The sequence below is a fragment of the Mustelus asterias genome, chromosome 24 (genome assembly GCF_964213995.1).
Source record: "Mustelus asterias chromosome 24, sMusAst1.hap1.1, whole genome shotgun sequence".
NCBI lineage: Eukaryota > Metazoa > Chordata > Chondrichthyes > Carcharhiniformes > Triakidae > Mustelus > Mustelus asterias.
The window spans coordinates 57426980-57446567 of NC_135824.1; the positions used below are offsets into that span (position 1 = coordinate 57426980).

General features: G+C 48.4%; 1 protein-coding gene across 1 annotated transcript in view; it reads right to left on the minus strand.

Moving 5' to 3' along the window:
• The window catches only part of LOC144511451 (uncharacterized), a 26075-nt gene extending 15273 nt beyond the window's left edge, over positions 1-10802 (minus strand). Inside the window, exons 1-2 of the mRNA XM_078241815.1 lie at positions 10574-10802; positions 3003-3046 (exon numbers count right to left, since the gene is read on the minus strand). Coding sequence (XP_078097941.1) covers positions 3003-3046; positions 10574-10619 — 90 coding nt within the window. The 5' untranslated portion in view covers positions 10620-10802. The remainder of the gene's footprint in view (positions 1-3002; positions 3047-10573) is intronic.
• Between the last annotated feature and the right edge of the window lie 8786 nt (positions 10803-19588).

A 19588-nucleotide genomic window follows, 5' to 3' on the forward strand; every position in this document is an offset into this window, starting at 1 on the left:
TAAAGTGTGGGATGGAGACCAGGAACGGGGAATGCTTGAATGACATTTCCTCTCCCTGCTGGACTCTTGAGACTCAGCTCGAGGGAGAAACTCCATCCCAGCAGAGATTCCGTATCATATAACACATTTAAAACTTTACTGTCCTCTGTTACCTCCTCTTTCCTGCCATCCAAGCATAAAGGAGAACATGCCCCTGTCTACATCAATGGGGATGAAGTAGAAAGGGTCGGGAGCTTCAAGTTTTTAGGTGTCCAGATCACCATCAACCTGTCCTGGTCCCCCCCATGCCGACACTATAGTTAAGAAAACCCACCAACACCTCTACTTTCTCAGAAGACTAAGGAAATTTGGCATGTCCACTACGACTCTCACCAACTTTTACAGATGCACCATAGAAAGCATTCTTTCTGGTTGTATCACAGCTTGGTATGGCTCCTGCTCTGCCCAAGACCACAAGGAACTACAAAAGGTCGTGAATGTAGCCCAATCCATCACACAAACCAGCCTCCCATCCATTGACTCTGACTACACTTCCCACTGCCTCGGAAAAGCAGCCAGCATAATTAAGGACTCCCCACGCACCCCGGACATTCTCTCTTCCACCTTCTTCCGTCAGGAAAAAGATACAAAAGTCTGAGGTCACGAACCAACCGACTCAAGAACAGCTTCTTCCCTGCTGCTGTCAGACTTTTGAATGGACCTACCTCACATTAAGTTGATCTTTCTCTACCCCCTAGCTATGACTGTGACACTACATTCTGCACTCCCTCCTTTCCTTCTCTATGAACGGTATGTTTTGTCTGTATAGCACGCAAGAAACAATACTTTTCACTGTATGTTACATTAACACTGAAATGAAGTTACTGTGAAATTCCCCTCATCGCCACCGAGAGATTGAGAGAGGAAGGGTCAGAGAGATGGAGAGAGAAAGCAAAAGACGGAAAGAGAATGAGAAAGAGAGAGGGAAAGAGTCCTAGGTGGGGGGAGGTAGGGGAAAGCGAGACAGAGGGAGAGAGATGGAAACAGGCCAGGGAGTTGTGGGGCGGTGGGGTGCATGCGGGGGTGGGGGGGACACTCGGAGAGAGAGAAAGAAAAGCCACGGAATTCTGGATTCACACTGAAGGCAGGAGAGTCCGTAATGACAGCGACTCTTCCCACCTCCCAGCCTGGTCTTCTGATTGCCTCAAACTGGGAATATTTAGTGAATAAAAATCCCCAAAGTGATAGCCTCCTCATTCTCCTAGCTCTACCTCCCCCACCCCCCCACCACACAACCCAGTGTCCCAGCTAGCCCCTATTTATATCGTTTTGTTCACACTCACAGCTCTCCCCCCCCCCCCCCCCCCCCCCCCCGCAGCTAAAAGCAAATTACTGCGGATGCTGGAATCTGAAACCAAAAGAGAAAATGCTGGAAAATCTCAGCGGGTCTGGGCAGCATCTGTAAGGAGAGAAAAGAGCTGACGTTTCGAGTCCGGACGACCCTTTGTCAAAGCTAAAAGGCAGAGAAAGTGGGAGATATTCATACTGCAGGGGGAGGGAATGAAAGATGAGTCGTAGCCACAGAAACCCGGGGAAAAGGCTGCTCTTCCAGGAATGCTTACCCTGAGGAAGTACTGCTCTTCTCTCCGACAGGATGTCCGCATGTCTCTCCCCCCCACCCACCACCCCCCCCTCCCCACCCACCCGTCCATCTTCACTGCTTTCCAGTTCTCTCCTAGTATTGGACAAGGTAAATGTGGCTTCCTCTGCGACTGTCTTTGTCCCCGACTTACCCCACGTGGATTTACCCTCTGATTTCAGCTTCTCTGCCGTTTGGCCATTCACACCCTTTATTCTCTCTGTGGGCTGCCATTAGCAGCCTTTCCCCTGGTTTCTGTGGCTATGACTCATCTTTCATTCCCTCCCCCTGCAGTATAAATATCTCCCACTTTCTTTTAGCTTTGACAAAGGGTCATCTGGACTCGAAACCCCAGCTCTTTTCTCTCCTTACAGATGCTGCCCAGACCTGCTGAGATTTTCCAGCATTTTCTCCATTGCTTCCAGTGTGCCAGACGTCCCCTATTTATATCGTCTTATTCACGCTCTCAGCTCTCCACCTGCACACCTCAGTGTGCCAGTTCTGGAATTCATTCCCTAAACCCCCATGCCTTACTTTCCTCCTTGAAAACCCACCGCACCTGTCCCAATATCGACCCTTCATTTGACAACGCTCCTGTGAAGCACCTTGGGATTGTTTTACCTGTGACAAAAGGCGCTATGCAGATGAAAATTGCTGTTGCTCTAAAAGTGATTAGGTGTCACATCTGTGTTTTAGAAGGAGGGGGCGGCACGGTGGCACAGTGGTTAGCACGGCTGCCTCACAGCACCAGGGACCTGGGTTCGATTCCTGGTTGGGTCACTGTCTGTGTGAAGTTTCCACATTCTCCCCCGTGTCTGTGTGGGTTTCCTCCGGGTGCTCCGGTTTCCTCCTACACTCCAAAAGATGTGCGGGTTAGGTGGATTGGCCGTGCTAAATTGCCCCTTAGTGTCCAAAAGATGTGCGGGTTAGGTGGATTGGCCGTGCTAAATTGCCCCTTAGTGTCCAAAAGATGTGCGGGTTAGGTGGATTGGCCATGCTAAATTGCCCCTTAGTGTCCAAAGATGTGTAGGTTAGGTTGGATTGGTCATGCTAAATTGCCCCTTAGTGTCCAAAGATGCGTAGGTTAGGTTGGATTGGCCATGCTAAATTGCCCCTTAGTGTCAGGGGGACTAGTTAGGGTAAATGCATGGGGTTATGGGGATAGGGCCTGGGTGGGATTGTGGTTGGTGCAGACTCGATGGACTGAATGGCCTCCTTCTGCACTGCTGGATTCTATGTTCTAAGATATTTTAAGTAACAAAGGGAAGTAAACAGGCCAGGAGATTGGTCTAGTTGGACCAAGGAGCGGCACAGGCCCTCGAGGGCCGAAGGGCCTGTTTCCTGTGCAGTACTGTTCTTTGTTCTTTGAGATGTCATAGCTTACCTTCTCATCCTTTTCCAACTCGGATGACAGGGGTCGGGAGTTCACTGTGGGAGACAAATAACATAAATCAGAATATAAATAAAGCAATTCTGGATTAACACTGGAGGCAGGTCAGTCAATGATGTGTGATTCTTGCTCGCAGAAACCTTCTCATCCGCCCTCCTCCCAGCCTCTAATTATCTCAGCAGGGGTCCATTATTTACCTTTTATTTAGTGAATGCAAATCATTGGTGATAATCTCATTCTGCTGGGTTTAAGGTGATTTGTCCGTCACTTAGTCTTTAGCGGGGACAGCACAATAATATTCATCATTGTTTGTGTCCCTCCACAGGTGCGTAGGGGGTCGAGGCCCCAGTGGTGGAGGTTGGCTGCACAGATGCTCTGGCCTCTCCTGAACCTGTTCAGCAAGGGTAACCCCTCTCTCTGGCTGGTCAAAGCCTGCTTTTCAACAGATGGCATTGTCACAAGGAACTTGCTAGTGACTTCCCACCTATCCCATTCCCTGACGGAAGGTAGATCTTGCTCGGGAAGGATACTCCACGTGGGGCACTGAGACAGAAGGCAGGTAGTGGATGAGTTGAACAGGTCATCGCGCAGTTGGCAAACGAGGTATAGCACGGATGGCTTCAACAAGCTTGTGGGTTTTTGTCGGCGAGTGGATGAGTTGGAGGGGGAGTGATGTTTGCGAGTTCAGGAGGTCAGGGAGGGATGTTCTAGAATCAGAGAATCTCTACAGTACAGAAGGAGACCATTCAGCCCATCGAGTCTGCACCAACCACAAACCCACCCAGGCCCTATCCTTGTAACCCCATGCATTTACCCTAGCTAGTCTCCCTGACACTAAGGAACAATTTAGCACAGCCAATCCACCTAACCAGCACATCATTGGACTGTGGGAGGAAACCGGAGCACCCGGAGGAAACCCATGCAGACACGGGCAGAACATGCAGACTCCGCACAGACAGTGACCCAAGACCTCTTTGACCAAGCTTTTGGTCACAGAAACTAGAAGCAGAAGGAGGCCATTCGGTCCTTCAAGCTTGCTTGGCCATTCATTCTGATCATGGCTGATCATCAAATTCAATATCCTGATCCCCCCTTCCCCCCTTATCCCTTGACCCCTTTAGCCCCAAGAGCGATATCTAATATCTTCTTGAAATCACACAACGTTTTGGCCTCGACTACTTTCTGTGGGAGTGAATTCCACACATTCACCACCCTCTGGGTGAAGAAATTTCTCCTCACCTCAGTTCTAAAAGGTTTATCCCTTATCCTCAAACTATGACCCCTAGTTCTGGACTCCTCCCACCATCGGGAACATTCTTTCTGAATCTACCCTGTTAGAATTTTATAAGTTTCTTTGCGATCCCCCTCACTCTTCTAAACTCCAGTGAATATAATCGTAACTGACTTAGTCTCTCCTCATATGACAGACCTGCCATCCCAGAAATCAGCCTGGTAAACCTTCGCTGCACTCCCTCTATAGCAAGGACATCCTTCCTCAGATAAGGACACTAAAACTGCACACAATACTCCAGGTGTGGCCTCACCAACAATTGCAGCAAAACATCCCAGGAATATGAACAGATGAATCAGGAGCAGGAGAAGGCCATTCGGCCCCATTCTGTCATTTGATAAGATCATGGCTGATTTGATTGGCCGCCCTCTCCCCTTTGGCCCCCTATATTAATCAATAATCGACCTAATTTAGCCGTGAGTACACTCAATGACCCAGCCTGACCAATCTCCGAAAGAAAAGAATTCTCCTCATCTCCATCCTAAATTGGAGACCGCTTAGTTTTAAACTCTATCTCCCGAGCTCTCGTCTCACACAAGGGGAAACATCCTCAAAGTGCCCACCTTGTCATGCCCCCCCTCAGGATTTCATATTTTATTCATTCTTTGGACAGCATTTATTGCCCATCCCTAGCTGCCCTTGGAGGGCAGTTGAGAGTCAACCACATTGCTGTGGCTCTGGAGTCACATGTAGGCCAGACCGGGTAAGGACGGCAGATTTCCTTCCCTAAAGGGCATTCGTGTACCAGATGGGTTTTTCCGACAATGGTTTCATGGTCATCAGTAGATTCTTAATTCCAGATATTTTTTACTGAATTAAAATTCCACCATCTGCCGTGGCGGGATTCGAACCCGGGTCCCCAGAACATTAGCTTACTGTCTGGACTAATAGTCTAGCGATAATACCACCAGGCCATCTCAATATGCGACTCTTCTTAGTGTTCGAGTGAAACACCCTGGTATATTTGTCATGTTCAAGGGTGCTATATAAATTCAAATTGCGATGCTTGCATCAGGACATCTCTCACTCTAAATATTAATATGATCATCTGCAGGGTGGCACAGTCGGTTAGCACTGCTGCCTCACAGCGCCAGGACCCAAGTTCAATTCAGGACTCGGGTCACTGTCTGTGCGGAGTCTGCACGTTCTCCCTGTGTCTGCGTGGGTTTCCTCCGGGTCCTCCGGTTTCTTCCCACAGTCTGAAAGATGTGCAGGTTAGGTGGATTGGCCATGCTAAATTGCCCCTAAGTGTACAAAGATGTGCAGGTTAGGTGGATTGGCCATGCTAAATTGCCCCTTAGTGTCCAAAGATGTGCAGGTTAGGTGGATTGGCCATGCTAAATTGCCCCTTAGTGTCCAAAGATGTATAGGTTAGATGGATTGGCCATGCTAAATTGCCCCTTAGTGTCCAAAGATGTGCAGGTTAGGTGGATTGGCCATGCTAAATTGCCCCTTAGTGTCCAAAGATGTATAGGTTAGATGGATTGGCCATGCTAAATTGCCCCTTAGTGTCCAAAGATGTGCAGGTTAGGTGGATTGGCCATGCTAAATTGCCCCTTAGTGTCCAAAGATGTATAGGTTAGGTGGATTGGCCATGCTAAATTGCCCCTTAGCGTCCAAAGATGTGCAGGTTAGGGGGATTAGCGGGGTAAATACATGGGATTACGGGAAATGGTGTGGGTGGGATCTCTGTCGGAGGGTCAGTGCAAACCTGATGGGCCGAGTGGCCTCTCCTGTACTGTAGGGATTCTGTGATTGAGGATTAAATTAGGGGGAATCGGCTAAATTGCCCCTTGGTAACACAAGAGGTGTAGGTTAGGGATATTAACCACTGGGATAGTGCGGGGATAGGACCTGGGTAAGATGCTCTGTGAGAGAGTCAGTGCGGACTCAATGGGCCGAATGGCCTCTCCTGTACCGTAGGGATTCTATGATAAAATAGCATCATTCTCATTGTTACAGTCAGAAAATTTTCTATCTCGGGGACCCTTGTTCACTATTTCTGCTACAATAACAGGGGCGGCACGGTGGCACAGTGGTTAGCACCGCTGCCTCACAGCACCAGAGACCCGGGTTCGATTCCCGGCTTGGGTCACTGTCTGTGCGGAGTCTGCACGTTCTCCCCGTGTCTGCATGGGTTTCGGTCCGTTAACTCTGCATGTTTGAGGGACGCTGCATTGAGTCTGTGACTTCACTCAGGCCAGACCCACAGCTCATTTTCAGATTAACTTCAATCTCAAGCTGCTAATCGTCAGAATGTTATTGTAATTACAGGCTGGAATTGTCGGCGGAAAAAAGATATCTAATGAGGAAAGAGTTTGGGGTTTAAAAGGAACTCATCTCACAAGCAATTCCTTTATCAATATTCTCTTTAACCAAGGATTGTAAATGTTAATATTTTGTACGTTGTACAATGAGGTCGCTCTTTAATTTTCTCTCCCATTACCCAGGAAAGTCAGAGAGGCAGAGGTACATAGAGAGAGAGGAAAAGAAAGAGAGGGAGAACGAGAGAGGGAGGACGAGAGAGGGAGAGAAAGAGAGAGGGAGAGAAAGAGAGAGGGAGAGAAAGAGAGAGGGAGAGAAAGAGAGAGAGACGGAGAGAGAGACAGAGAGAGAGAGAGAGACAGAGAGAGAGAGAGAGACAGAGAGAGAGAGACAGAGAGAGAGAGAGAGACAGAGAGAGAGAGAGAGACAGAGAGAGAGAGACAGAGAGAGACAGAGAGAGAGAAAGAGAGAGAGAGAAAGAGAGAGAGAGAAAGAGAGAGAGAGAGAGAAAGTGGGTCAGACAGACAGACGGAGGGAGGGAGAGAGAGAGAGAGAGTACGGACAGACAGAGAGAGAGAGAGAGAAAAAGTGGGGACAGACAGAGAGAGAGAGAGTAGGGACAGACACAGAGAGAGAGAGAGGGGACAGAACAGAGAGCGAGAGAGAGAAAGAATGGGGACAGACAGAGAGAGAGAGAAGGAAAGAGTGGGGACAGACAGAGAGAGAGAGAGTGAGGACAGACAGAGAGAGAGAGAAAGAATGGGGACAGACAGACAGAGAGAGAGACAGACAGAAGGAAAGAATGGGGACAGACAGACAGACAGAGAGAGAGTGGGGACAGAACAGAGAGAGAGAGAGAAAGAATGGGAACAGACAGAGAGAGAGAGAGAAGGAAAGTGTGGGGGACAGACAGACAGAGAGAGTGAGAGAGAGTGGGGACAGACAGAGAGAGAGAGAGAGGGAGGACAGACAGAGAGAGAGAGAGGGGGGACAGACAGAGAGAGAGAGAGAATGGGGACAGAAACAGAGAGAGAGAGAGAGAGTGAGAGAAAGAGTGGGGACAGACAGAGAGAGAGAGAGAGAGAGAGTGGGGACAGACACAGAGAGAGAGAGAGAGAGTGGGGACAGACACAGAGAGAGAGAGAGTGGGGACAGACACAGAGAGAGAGAGAGAGAGTGGTGACAGACAGAGAGAGAGAGAGAGAGAGAGAGAGAGAGTGGAGACAGAAACAGAGAGAGAGAGAGAGAGAGTAGGGACAGACAGACAGACAGAGAGAGAGAGAGAGTGGGGACAGACAGACAGACAGAGAGAGAGAGAGTGGGGACAGACAGACAGACAGAGAGAGAGAGTGGGGACAGACAGAGAGAGAGAGGGACAGACAGAGAGAGAGAGAGAGAGAGTGGGGACAGACAGAGAGAGAGAGAGAGAGTGGGGACAGACACAGTGAGAGAGAGAGAGAGTGGGGACGGACAGAGAGAGAGAGAGAGAGAGAGAGTGGGGACAGACAGAGAGAGAGAGAGAGAGAGAGTGGGGACAGACAGACAGAGAGAGAGAGAGAGAGAGTGGGGACAGACAGAGCGAGAGAGAGAGAGTGGGGACAGACACAGAGAGAGAGAGAGTGGGGACAGACAGAGAGAGAGAGAGAAAGTGGGGACAGAGAGAGAGAGAGTGGGGACAGACACAGAGAGAGAGAGAGAGAGTGGGAACAGACAGAGAGAGAGAGAGCGAGAGAGAGTGGGGGCAGACAGAGAGAGAGAGAGAGAGAGTGGGGACAGACAGAGAGAGAGATGGGGACAGACAGAGAGAGAGAGAGAGTGGGGACAGACACAGAGAGAGAGAGAGAGAGTGGGGACAGACAGAGAGAGAGAGAGAGTGGGGACAGACACAGAGAGAGAGAGAGAGAGAGTGGGGACAGACAGAGAGAGAGAGAGAGTGGGGACAGACAGAGAGAGAGAGAGAGAGAGAGAGAGAGTGGGGACAGACACAGAGAGAGAGAGAGAATGGGGACAGACAGAGAGAGAGAGAGAGAGGGGACAGACAGAGAGAGAGAGAGAGTGGGGACAGACAGAGAGAGAGCGAGAGAGAGAGTGGGGACAGACGGAGAGAGAGAGAGAGAGAGTGGGGACAGACAGAGCGAGAGAGAGAGAGAGAGAGGGGACAGACAGACAGAGAGAGAGAGAGAGAGAGAGGGGGCAGACAGAGAGAGAGAGTGGGGACAGACAGAGAGAGAGAGAGAGTGGGGACAGACAGAGCAAGAGAGAGAGAGAGGGGACAGACAGACAGAGAGAGAGAGAGTGGGGACAGACAGAGCGAGAGAGAGAGAGAGTGGGGACAGACAGGCAGAGAGAGAGAGTGGGGACAGACAGACAGAGAGAGAGAGAGAGAGAGTGGGGACAGACAGACAGAGCGAGAGAGAGAGAGAGAGTGGGGACAGACACAGAGAGAGAGAGTGGGGACAGACAGAGAGAGAGAGAGAGAGAGAGTGGGGACAGAGAGAGAGAGAGTGGGGACAGACACAGAGAGAGAGAGAGAGAGTGGGGACAGACAGAGAGAGAGAGAGAGAGAGTGGGGACAGACAGAGAGAGAGAGAGAGAGTGGGGACAGACAGAGAGAGAGAGAGAGAGAGAGTGGGGACAGACAGACAGAGAGTGGGGACAAACAGACAGAGAGTTGGGACAGACAGACAGAGAGTGGGGACAGACAGACAGACAGACAGAGAGATGGAGAGAGAGTGGGGACAGACACAGAGAGAGAGAGAGAGAGAGCGAGAGAGAGTGGGGACAGACAGACACAGAGAGAGAGAGAGAGAGAGTGGGAGGGGACAGACAGACAGAGAGAAAGAGTGGGGACAGACAGAGAGAGAGAGAGGGACAGACAGACAGACACAGAGAGAGAAAGAAAGAGTGGGGACAGACAGACAGAGAGAGAGTCGGGACAGACAGACAGAGAGAGAGTCGGGACAGACAGACAGACAGAGAGAGAGTGGGGACAGACAGACAGAGAGTGGGGACAGACAGACAGAGAGTGGGGACAGACAGATAGACAGACAGACAGAGAGTGGGGACAGACAGACAGAGAGAGAGAGTGGGGACAGACAGAGAGAGAGGGGACAGAATAGAGAGAGGGGACAGAGAGAGAGGGAGAGGGGACAGACAGAGAGGGAGCGAGAGAGAGAGTGGGGGCAGGGAGAGAGGGGACAGAGAGAGAGAGTGGGGACAGACAGAGGGAGAGAAAAAGAGTGATGACAGACAGGGAGAGAGAGAGATAGACAGAGAATGGGGGCAGAGATAGAGAGAGAGAGAGAGATGACAGACACAGACAGAGAGAGAGAGAGTGGGGGCAGATAGAGAGAGAAATGGGGGGGGGGGGGTGGAAGAGAGAAAGAGAGAGTGGGGACAGACACGGGGGTCAGACAGAGACAGAAAAACATTGAGAGTCGGGCAGAGACTCGGAGGAGGGACAGAGCAAGATATATAGACACAGACAGAGAGAGAGAGTGGGGACAGACAGAGAGAGAGAGAGATGGAAACAGAAAGTCAGAGAGAGGCAAATGGAGGGAGGAAGGAGACAGAGGGAAAGGTAGAGCGGCAGGTACGGAGAGAGACAGGAGAACGAGGGGGAGGGAGAGACTGAGAGGGGAGAGAGGTGGAAGGGGAAAGAAGAGAGAGGGGGAAGGAGAGAGATGAGAAATGGAGAGGGGACAGATGGGACCGGGAGTAATGTCGCTGCTCTGTCCCTGTCCAAGGTGCTGAAAGCCAGTTCTGGCTCTGCCTCGGGGTCAGAAGGATTTAGAAAGTGGATTTGACCCTGTGCAAACTGCTCGCATTTGTGCCCCTAAAAATGAACAGCCCAAGCACACAAACCGCCCCCAAAATCTAAACTTTTACATATTAAACAACACAGCCTCCAGTGTGCATCATAACATCGCAGTGAACAGGCGGAATTAGCTGCTTGAAAAGATATTGGAAAAAAAAATCTAAAATCACATTAATTCCCCAATAAACTCACCCTGGTAACAGAACAGAATCCAGGCGAGCAAACCCTTGAAAATCATCTTGAATCGAGATGCTGAGTTTGGAGTTGAAGGGCAAATGGGGTTATTTTTAAGGAGACGGGGAGGATTGGAGGGTTTGGGATGTATTGGTGACAGAAGCAATTTGTAAAACAAATCCAGGAGGATGAGGTTTGGAATGATCTTCGTGCAGGTAAAAGGGACAAGGAATGAAGGGGAGAATGAAGGCACCTTCCTCCTCTGCTGAAGGTCTGAAGGCGCCTGCGAACTGTGAGAATTTTTTTTAAATAGCCAGGGCAGAGGAAGTGATGTCAATCTGTCTGCAGAAGCATATTGTACAGATCTTTAAAGGCAATTCGGAATCACCATTTATTGTTCCCAGCACTGAAATATCAACCCACCCCTTCAGCTATTGAAATGATAATGATCAGTGATATAACTACCACGCCACCACCTCTTCCCCAATTAGATGCTTTGATAAAGATCAGAAAAGGGTGGCACGGTGGCACGGTGGTTAGCACTGCTGCCTCACAGCGCCAGGGACCCGGGTTCGATTCCGGTCTCGAGTGACGATCTATGTGGAGTCTGCACATTCTCCCCATGTCTGTGTGGGTTTCCTCCGGGTGCTCCGGTTTCCTCCCATAGTCCAAAGATGTGCAGGTTAGGGGGATTAGCCATATTACATTGTCCCGTTGTGTGCATTGGCCATGCTAAATTGTCCCCTAATGTCCAAAGATGTGCAGTTAGGTGCATTGGCCATGATAGATTGTCCCTTCATGTCCAAAGATGTGCAGGTTAGGGCAATTGGCCTTACAAAATTGTTCCCTGGTGTCCAAAGATGTGCAGGTTAGGTGAATTGGCCATGCTAAGTTGTCCCTTAGTGTCCAAAGATGTGTAGGTTAGGTGGATTGGCTGTGCTAAATTGTCTCTTTAGTGTCCAAAAATGTGCAGGTTAGGTGGATTGGCCATGCTAAGTTGTCCCCTAGTGTCCAAAGATGTGCAGGTTAGGTGGATTGGCCATGCTAAATTGTCCCTTAGTGTCCAAAGATGTGCAGGTTAGGTGAATTGGCCATGCTAAGTTGTCCCCTAGTGTCCAAAGATGTGCAGGTTAGGTGAATTGGCCATGCTAAATTGTCCCTTAGTGTCCAAATATGTGCAGGTTAGGTGGATTGGCCATGCTAAATTGTCCCCTAGTCATAGAGGTTTACAGCAAGGAAACAGGCCCTTCGGCCCAACTTATCCATGCTGTCCTTTTTTTTTAAAACCCCTAAGCTAATCCCAATTGCCCTCATTTGGTCCATATACCCATCATAACCATGTAACTATCTAAATGCTTTTTAAAAGACAATATTGTAGCCGCCTCTACTACTACCTCTGGCAGCTTGTTCCAGACACTCACCACCCTCTGTGAAAAAATTGCCCCTCTGGGCACTTTTGTATCTCTCCCCTCTCACCTTAAACCTATGCCCTCTAGGTTTAGACTACCCTACCTTTGGGAAAAGATATTAACTATCTAGCTGATCTGTGCCCCTCATTATTTTATAGACCTCTATAAGATCACCCCTCAGCCTCCTACGCTCCAGAGAAAAAAGTCCCAGTCTATCCAGCCTCTCCTTATAACTCAATCCATCAAGTCCCGGTAGCATCCCAGTAAATCTTTTCTGCACTCTTTCTAGTTTAATAATATCCTTTCTATAATAGGGTGACCAGAATTGCACACAGTATTCCAAGTGTGGCCTTACCAATGTCTTGTACAACTTCAACAAGAAGTCCCAACTCCTGTATTCAATGTTCTGACCGATGAAACCAAGCATGCCGAATGCCTTCTTCACCACTCTGTCCACCTGTGACTCCACTTTCAAGGAGCTATGAACACGTACCCCTAGATCTCTTTGTTCTGTAACTCTCCCCTACCATTAACTGAGTAAGTCCTGCCCTGGTTTCAATCTACCAAAATGCATCTCCTCGCATTTGTCTAAATTAAACTCCATCTGCCATTCGTCAGCCCAAAGATCATCATAGATCCCTACAGTGCAGAAAGAGGCCATTCGGCCCATCGAGTCTGCACCGACCACAATCCCACCCAGGCCCTACCCCCATATCCCTACATATTTTATCCACTAATCCCTCTAACCTACGCATCTCAAGAAACTAAGGGGCAATTTCATCATGGCCAATCAACCTAGTTGATGTGCAGGTTAGGTGCATTGGCCTTGTTAAATTGCCCCTTAATGTCCAAAGATGTTCAGGTTAGGGGGATTGGCCTTGATAAATTGCCACTTAATGTCAGGGGGATTAGCAGGGTAAATACATGGGGCTAGGGCCTGGATGCTTGTTAGTCAGGCTCGATGGGCTGAATGGTCTCCTTCTGCTCTGTGATTCTAAAACAGGAAGGCAAGAGACGAGATGTTGCGTTGAAGTTGGGCAATGTATCCACAGAAATTATTCTGTCTCGCTTGTCAGTGATACGCACACCCCTACCAGAGCCAGTATATTTTTTTGTTTGTAGGATGTGGGGATCACTGGCTGGACCTGGCATCTATTGCCTTCACTGAAGGCATTTAAGAGTCAACCGCATTGCTGTGGCTCTGGAGTCACATGTAGGCCAGACGGGGTAAAGATGGCAGATTTCCTTCCCTAAAGGACATTAGTGAACCAGATGGGTTTTTCGGACAATGGTTTCACGGTCGTCAGTAGATTCTTAATTCCAGATTTTTAAAATTGAATTCAAATTCTACCATGGCGGGATTCGAACCCGGGTCCCCTGAGCATTACCCTGGGTTGTTGGATTACTAGTCCAGCGACAATACCACTACGCCATTGTCTTCCCTGCACTGTGACAGCTGATATAGTAACTTACAATGGGAGATATTAATAGAGCATTTATGGAATAGTGATATTATCGCTAGACTATTAATCCAGAAGCTCAGCTAATGTTCTGGGGGACCCCGGGTTCGAATCCCGCCACGGCAGATGGTGGAATTTGAATTCAATATTTTAAAAAATCTGGAATTAAGAATCTACTGATGACCATGAAACCACTGTCGGAAAAACCCATCTGGTTCACTAATGTCTCTTTAGGGAAGAAAATCTGCCGTCCTTACCTGGTCTGGCCTACTTGTGACTCCAGAGCCACAGCAATGCCCCTCCAAGAGAAACTAGGGATGGGCAATAAATGCTGGTCAGCTCGCGATGCCCATGTCCCATGAATGAATATAAAAATTGTCACCAATACCCTATGCAAAAAAACTGATGGTAAACATAGAATCCTACAGTGCAGAAAGAGGCCATTCGGCCCATTGAGTCTGCACCAACTACAATCCCACCCAGGCTCTATCCCCATATCCCTACATATTTACCCATTAATCCCTCTAACCTATGCATCCCGGGACGCTAAGGGGCAATTTTGTTTTAGCAATGGCCAATCAACCTAACCCACACATCTTTGGACTGTGGGAGGAAACCGGAGCACCCGGAGAAAACCCACGCAGACACAGGGAGAACGTGCAAACTCCACACAGACAGTGACCCAAGCTGGGATTCAAACCCAGGTCCTTAGAGCTGTGAAGCAGCAGTGCTAACCACTGTGCTACTGTGCCGCTAGCGGAAAATCACAGCGGAATTTTAGGTAATACCTTTTCTTGTTATAACATAGACACCTCTTATCACTGATTTAAATTCATGCCTTACTGACGCAATTATCCTGTCCTAATTTCAAGCAATATTCTTCATCATTTACATTATGTAATGTTCTGAATTCTGTACTGAGGCTTCTAGCTTCCCATTACACAAGTACAAAATATATTTCACATCTAGCTTTCAAAGCCAAAATTAATTTGAATTACTCAGGAACAACATTCGCTTTTTAATGATTAAGTTGCAGCAAGTGAGTGGCGTTCATCAGCTTGTTTATTTGTTTTCATTTGCTTGCTTCACACATCGGAGTAATTGTTTCCCCGGCCCAAGATTGGTAATGAGCTAGGGGTCATCTAGTCCGTGTGACCCATTTACACACTACGCCAGTGAGTTAGGCAAACGTTCACTTGTAATTATCAGATCTTGTGATGGAGAAGCGGGTAAGATACCACGAGATGTACATGGTCTTTAACGGCGGTACCGGAACACCGACTTGTGTTCATACAGCCCCTTGTAATTTCGTAAAGCATTGCAAGCCACCTCACGACTGATCGATTGGACACAGATCCATCTAGAACATAGAACATAGAACATAGAACATTACAGCGCAGAACAGGCCCTTCGGCCCACGATGTTGCACCGACCAGTTAAAAAAAAACTGTGACCCTCCAACCTAAACCAATTTCTTTTCGTCCATGAACCTATCTACGGATCTCTTAAACGCCCCCAAACTAGGCGCATTTACTACTGATGCTGGCAGGGCATTCCAATCCCTCACCACCCTCTGGGTAAAGAACCTACCCCTGACATCGGTTCTATAACTACCCCCCCTCAATTTAAAGCCATGCCCCCTCGTGCTGGATTTCTCCATCAGAGGAAAAAGGCTATCACTATCCACCCTATCTAAACCTCTAATCATCTTATATGTTTCAATAAGATCCCCTCTTAGCCGCCGCCTTTCCAGCGAAAACAATCCCAAATCCCTCAGCCTCTCCTCATAGGATCTCCCCTCCATACCAGGCAACATCCTGGTAAACCTCCTCTGCACCCTCTCCAAAGCCTCCACATCCTTCCTGTAATGTGGGGACCAGAACTGCACACAGTACTCCAAGTGCGGCCGCACCAGAGTTGTGTACAGTTGCAACATAACGCCACGACTCCTAAATTCAATCCCCCTACCAATAAACGCCAAGACACCATATGCCTTCTTAACAACCCTATCTACTTGATTCCCAACCTTCAGGGATCTATGCACACATACACCTAGATCCCTCTGCTCCTCCACACTACTCAAAGTCCTCCCGTTAGCCCTATACTCAACACATCTGTTATTCCTACCAAAGTGAATTACCTCACACTTCTCCGCATTAAACTCCATCCGCCACCTCTCGGCCCAACTTTGCAACCTGTCTAAGTCTTCCTGCAAACTACGACACCCTTCCTCACTGTCTACCACACCACCGACTTTGGTGTCATCAGCAAATTTGCTAATCCACCCAACTATACCCTCATCCAGATCATTAATAAATATTACAAACAGCAGTGGCCCCAAAACAGATCCCTGAGGTACACCACTTGTAACCGCACTCCATGATGAATATTTACTATCAACCACCACCCTCTGTTTCCTATCCGCTAGCCAATTCCTGATCCAATTTCCTAGATCACCCCCAATCCCATACATCTGCATTTTCTGCAGAAGCCTACCATGGTGAACCTTATCAAACGCCTTACTAAAATCCATATATACCACGTCCACTGCCTTGCCCCCATCCACCTCCTTGGTCACTTTCTCAAAAAACTCAATAAGGTTAGTAAGGCACGACCTACCTGCCACAAAACCATGCTGACTATCACCTATCAATTCATTACTCTCCAAATAACTATAAATCCTATCCTTTATAATTTTTTCCAACATCTTGCCGACAACAGAAGTGAGACTCACCGGTCTATAATTCCCGGGGAAGTCTCTGTTCCCCTTCTTAAACAATGGGACAACATTCGCTAACCTCCAATCTTCTGGTACTATACCAGAGGCCAACGACGACCTGAAGATCAGAGCCAGAGGCTCTGCAATCACTTCTCTTGCCTCCCAGAGAATCCTTGGATAAATCCCATCCGGACCAGGGGATTTATCTATTTTCAGACCCTCCAGAATATCCTGCACATCCTCCTTATCAACTGTAATACTGTCTATTCTACTCCCTTGCAACCCAGTGTCCTCCTCAGCTATATTCATGTCCCCTTGCGTGAACACCGAAGAGAAATATTGGTTCAATGCTTCACCAATCTCCTCCGGTTCCACACATAACTTCCCTCTGCCATCTATAACTGGCCCTAAACTTGCCCTAACCAACCTTCTGTTCTTGACATACCTATAGAACGCCTTAGGATTCTCTTTAACCCTATCCGCCAAAGTCTTCTCATGTCCCCTTTTAGCCCTTCTAAGCTCTCTCTTCAACTCCCTCTTAGCCAATCTAAAGCTTTCTAGTGCACTACCCGAGTGCTCACGTCTCATCCGAACATAAGCCTCCTTTTTCTTTTTAACCAACAAAGAAACTTTTTTGGTGCACCACGGTTCCCTAGCCCTACCAATTCCTCCTTGCCTGACAGGGACATACCTATCACAGACTCGCAGTAGCTGCTCCTTGAAAAAACTCCACATGTCGGACGTTCCCAGTCCCTGTAATCTCCTAGTCCAACCTATGTTTCCTAATTCTCTCCTAATAGCCTCATAATTACCCTTCCCCCAGCTAAAACCACTGGCCCGAGGTTCATGCCTATCCCTTTCCATCACTAAGGTGAACGTAACCGAATTGTGGTCACTATCACCAAAATGCACACCAACTTCCAAGTCTAGCACCTGGTCTGGCTCATTTCCCAGCACCAGATCCAATATAGCCTCACCTCTAGTTGGCCTGTCTACATACTGAGTCAAAAAACCTTCCTGCACGCTTTGAACAAAAACTGACCCCTCTAACGAGCTAGAGCTATAACAATTCCAGTCAATATTAGTCAAGTTAAAATCCCCCATAACAATTGCCCTATTACTTTCACTCCTAAGCAGGATTGACTCCGCAATCCTTTCCTCAACCTCTCTAGAACTTTTAGGAGGTCTATAAAAGACTCCCAACAGGGTGACCTCTCCTCTCCTATTTCTAATCTCCGCCCATACTACCTCAACAGATAAGTCCTCATCAAACCTCCTCTCTGACACTGTGATACAATCTCTGACACTGTGATACAATCACTGTGCCACCGTGCCATCTAAGGGTGGCACGGTGGCACAGTGGTTAGCGCTGCTGCCTCACAGCGCCAGGGACCCGGCTTGGGTCACTGTCTGTGCAGAGTCTGCACGTTCTCCCCGTGTCGGCGTGGGTTTCCTCCGGGTGCTCCGGTTTCCTCCCACAGTCCGAAAGATGTGCTGGTTAGGGTGCATTGGTCGCGCTAAATTCTCCCTCAGTGTAACCCGAACAGGCGCTGGAGTGTGGTGACTAGGGGAATTTCACAGTAACTTCATTTCAGTGTTAATGTAAGCCTACTTGTGACGAATAAATAAATCTTAAACTTTAATGACCTTTAGACATTCCTGAGCACTTTGAAAGCAATGGAGCATATTCACTGTTGTAGGAAATGTGGCAACTCATTTGCGCACAGCAAGATCCCACAAATATTGATGTGACAATGATCAGGTAATCTGCTTGTATGATCATTGAATCCCTACAGTGCAGAAGGAGGCCATTCGGCCCATCGAGCCTGCACTGATCCTACAGCAGAGCATCCGACCCATGCCCTATCCCCGTAGCTCCACACATTTATCCCGCGAATCCCCCTAACCTCACAGTGCCAAGGACCCAGGTTTGATTCCGGCCTTGGGTCATTGTCTGTGTGGAGTTTGCACATTCTCCCCGTATCTCCGTGGGTTCCTCTGAATGCTCTGGTTTCTTCCCACAGTCCAAAGACGTGCAGGTTAGGTGGATTGGCCATGCTAACTTGCCCCTTAGTGTCCCAAGATATACATAGAACATAGAACAGTACAGCACAGAACAGGCCCTGCGGCCCACGGTGTTGTGCCGAGCTTTATCTGAAACCAAGATCAAGCTATCCCACTCCCTATCATCCTGGTGTGCTCCATGTGCCTATCCAATAACCGCTTAAATGTTCCTAAAGTGTCTGACTCCACTATCACTGCAGGCAGTCCATTCCACACCCCAACCACTCTCTGTGTAAAGAACCTACCTCTGATATCCTTCCTATATCTCCCACCATGAACCCTATAGTTATGCCCCCTTGTAATAGCTCCATCCACCCGAGGAAATGGTCTTTGAACATTCACTCTATCTATCCCCTTCATCATTTTATAAACCTCTATTAAGTCTCCCCTCAGCCTCCTCCGCTCCAGAGAGAACAGCCCCAGCTCCCTCAACCTTTCCTCATAAGACCTACCCTCCAAACCAGGCAGCATCCTGGTAAATCTCCTCTGCACTCTTTCCAGCGCTTCCACATCCTTCTTATAGTGAGGTGACCAGAACTGCACACAATATTCCAAATGTGGTCTCACCAAGGTTCTGTACAGTTGCAGCATAACCCCATGGCTCTTAAACTCCAACCCCCTGTAAAAGCTAACACACTGTAGGCCTTCTTCACAGCTCTATCCTTTTCCTATGAAGGTTAAGAGAATTAGTGGGGTAAATATGTGGGATTATGGGGATAGGGCCTGGGTAAAATGCTCTGTTGGAGTGTCAGTGCAGACTTGATGGGCTGAATGGCATCTTTCTGCACTGTGTGGAATCTATAACTTCTATAATTCTATCATCGGACACTCAGGGGAAATTTAGCATGGCCAATCCACCTAACCTGCACATCTTTGGACACTAAGGGGCAATTTAGCATGGCCAATCCACCTAACCTACACATCTTTGGACACTAAGGGGCAATTTAGCATGGCCAATCCACCTAACCTACACATCTTTAGACACTAAGAGGCAATTTAGCATGGCCAATCCCCCTAACCTACACATCTTTGGACACTAAGGGGCAATTTAGCATGGCTAATCCACCTAACCTGCACATCTTTGGACACTGAGGGGCAATTTAACATGACCAATCCACCTAACCTACACATCTTTGGACACTAAGGGGCAATTTAGCATGACCAATCCACCTAACCTACACACCTTTGGACACTAAGGGACAATTTAGCATGGTCAATCCACCTAACCCACACATCTTTGGATACTAAGGGGCAATTTAGCATGGCCAATCCACCTCAACTACATGTCTTTGGACACTAAGGGGCAATTTAGCATGACCAATTTACCTAACCCGCACATCTTTGGACGCTAACGGGAAATTTAGCATGACCAATCCACCTA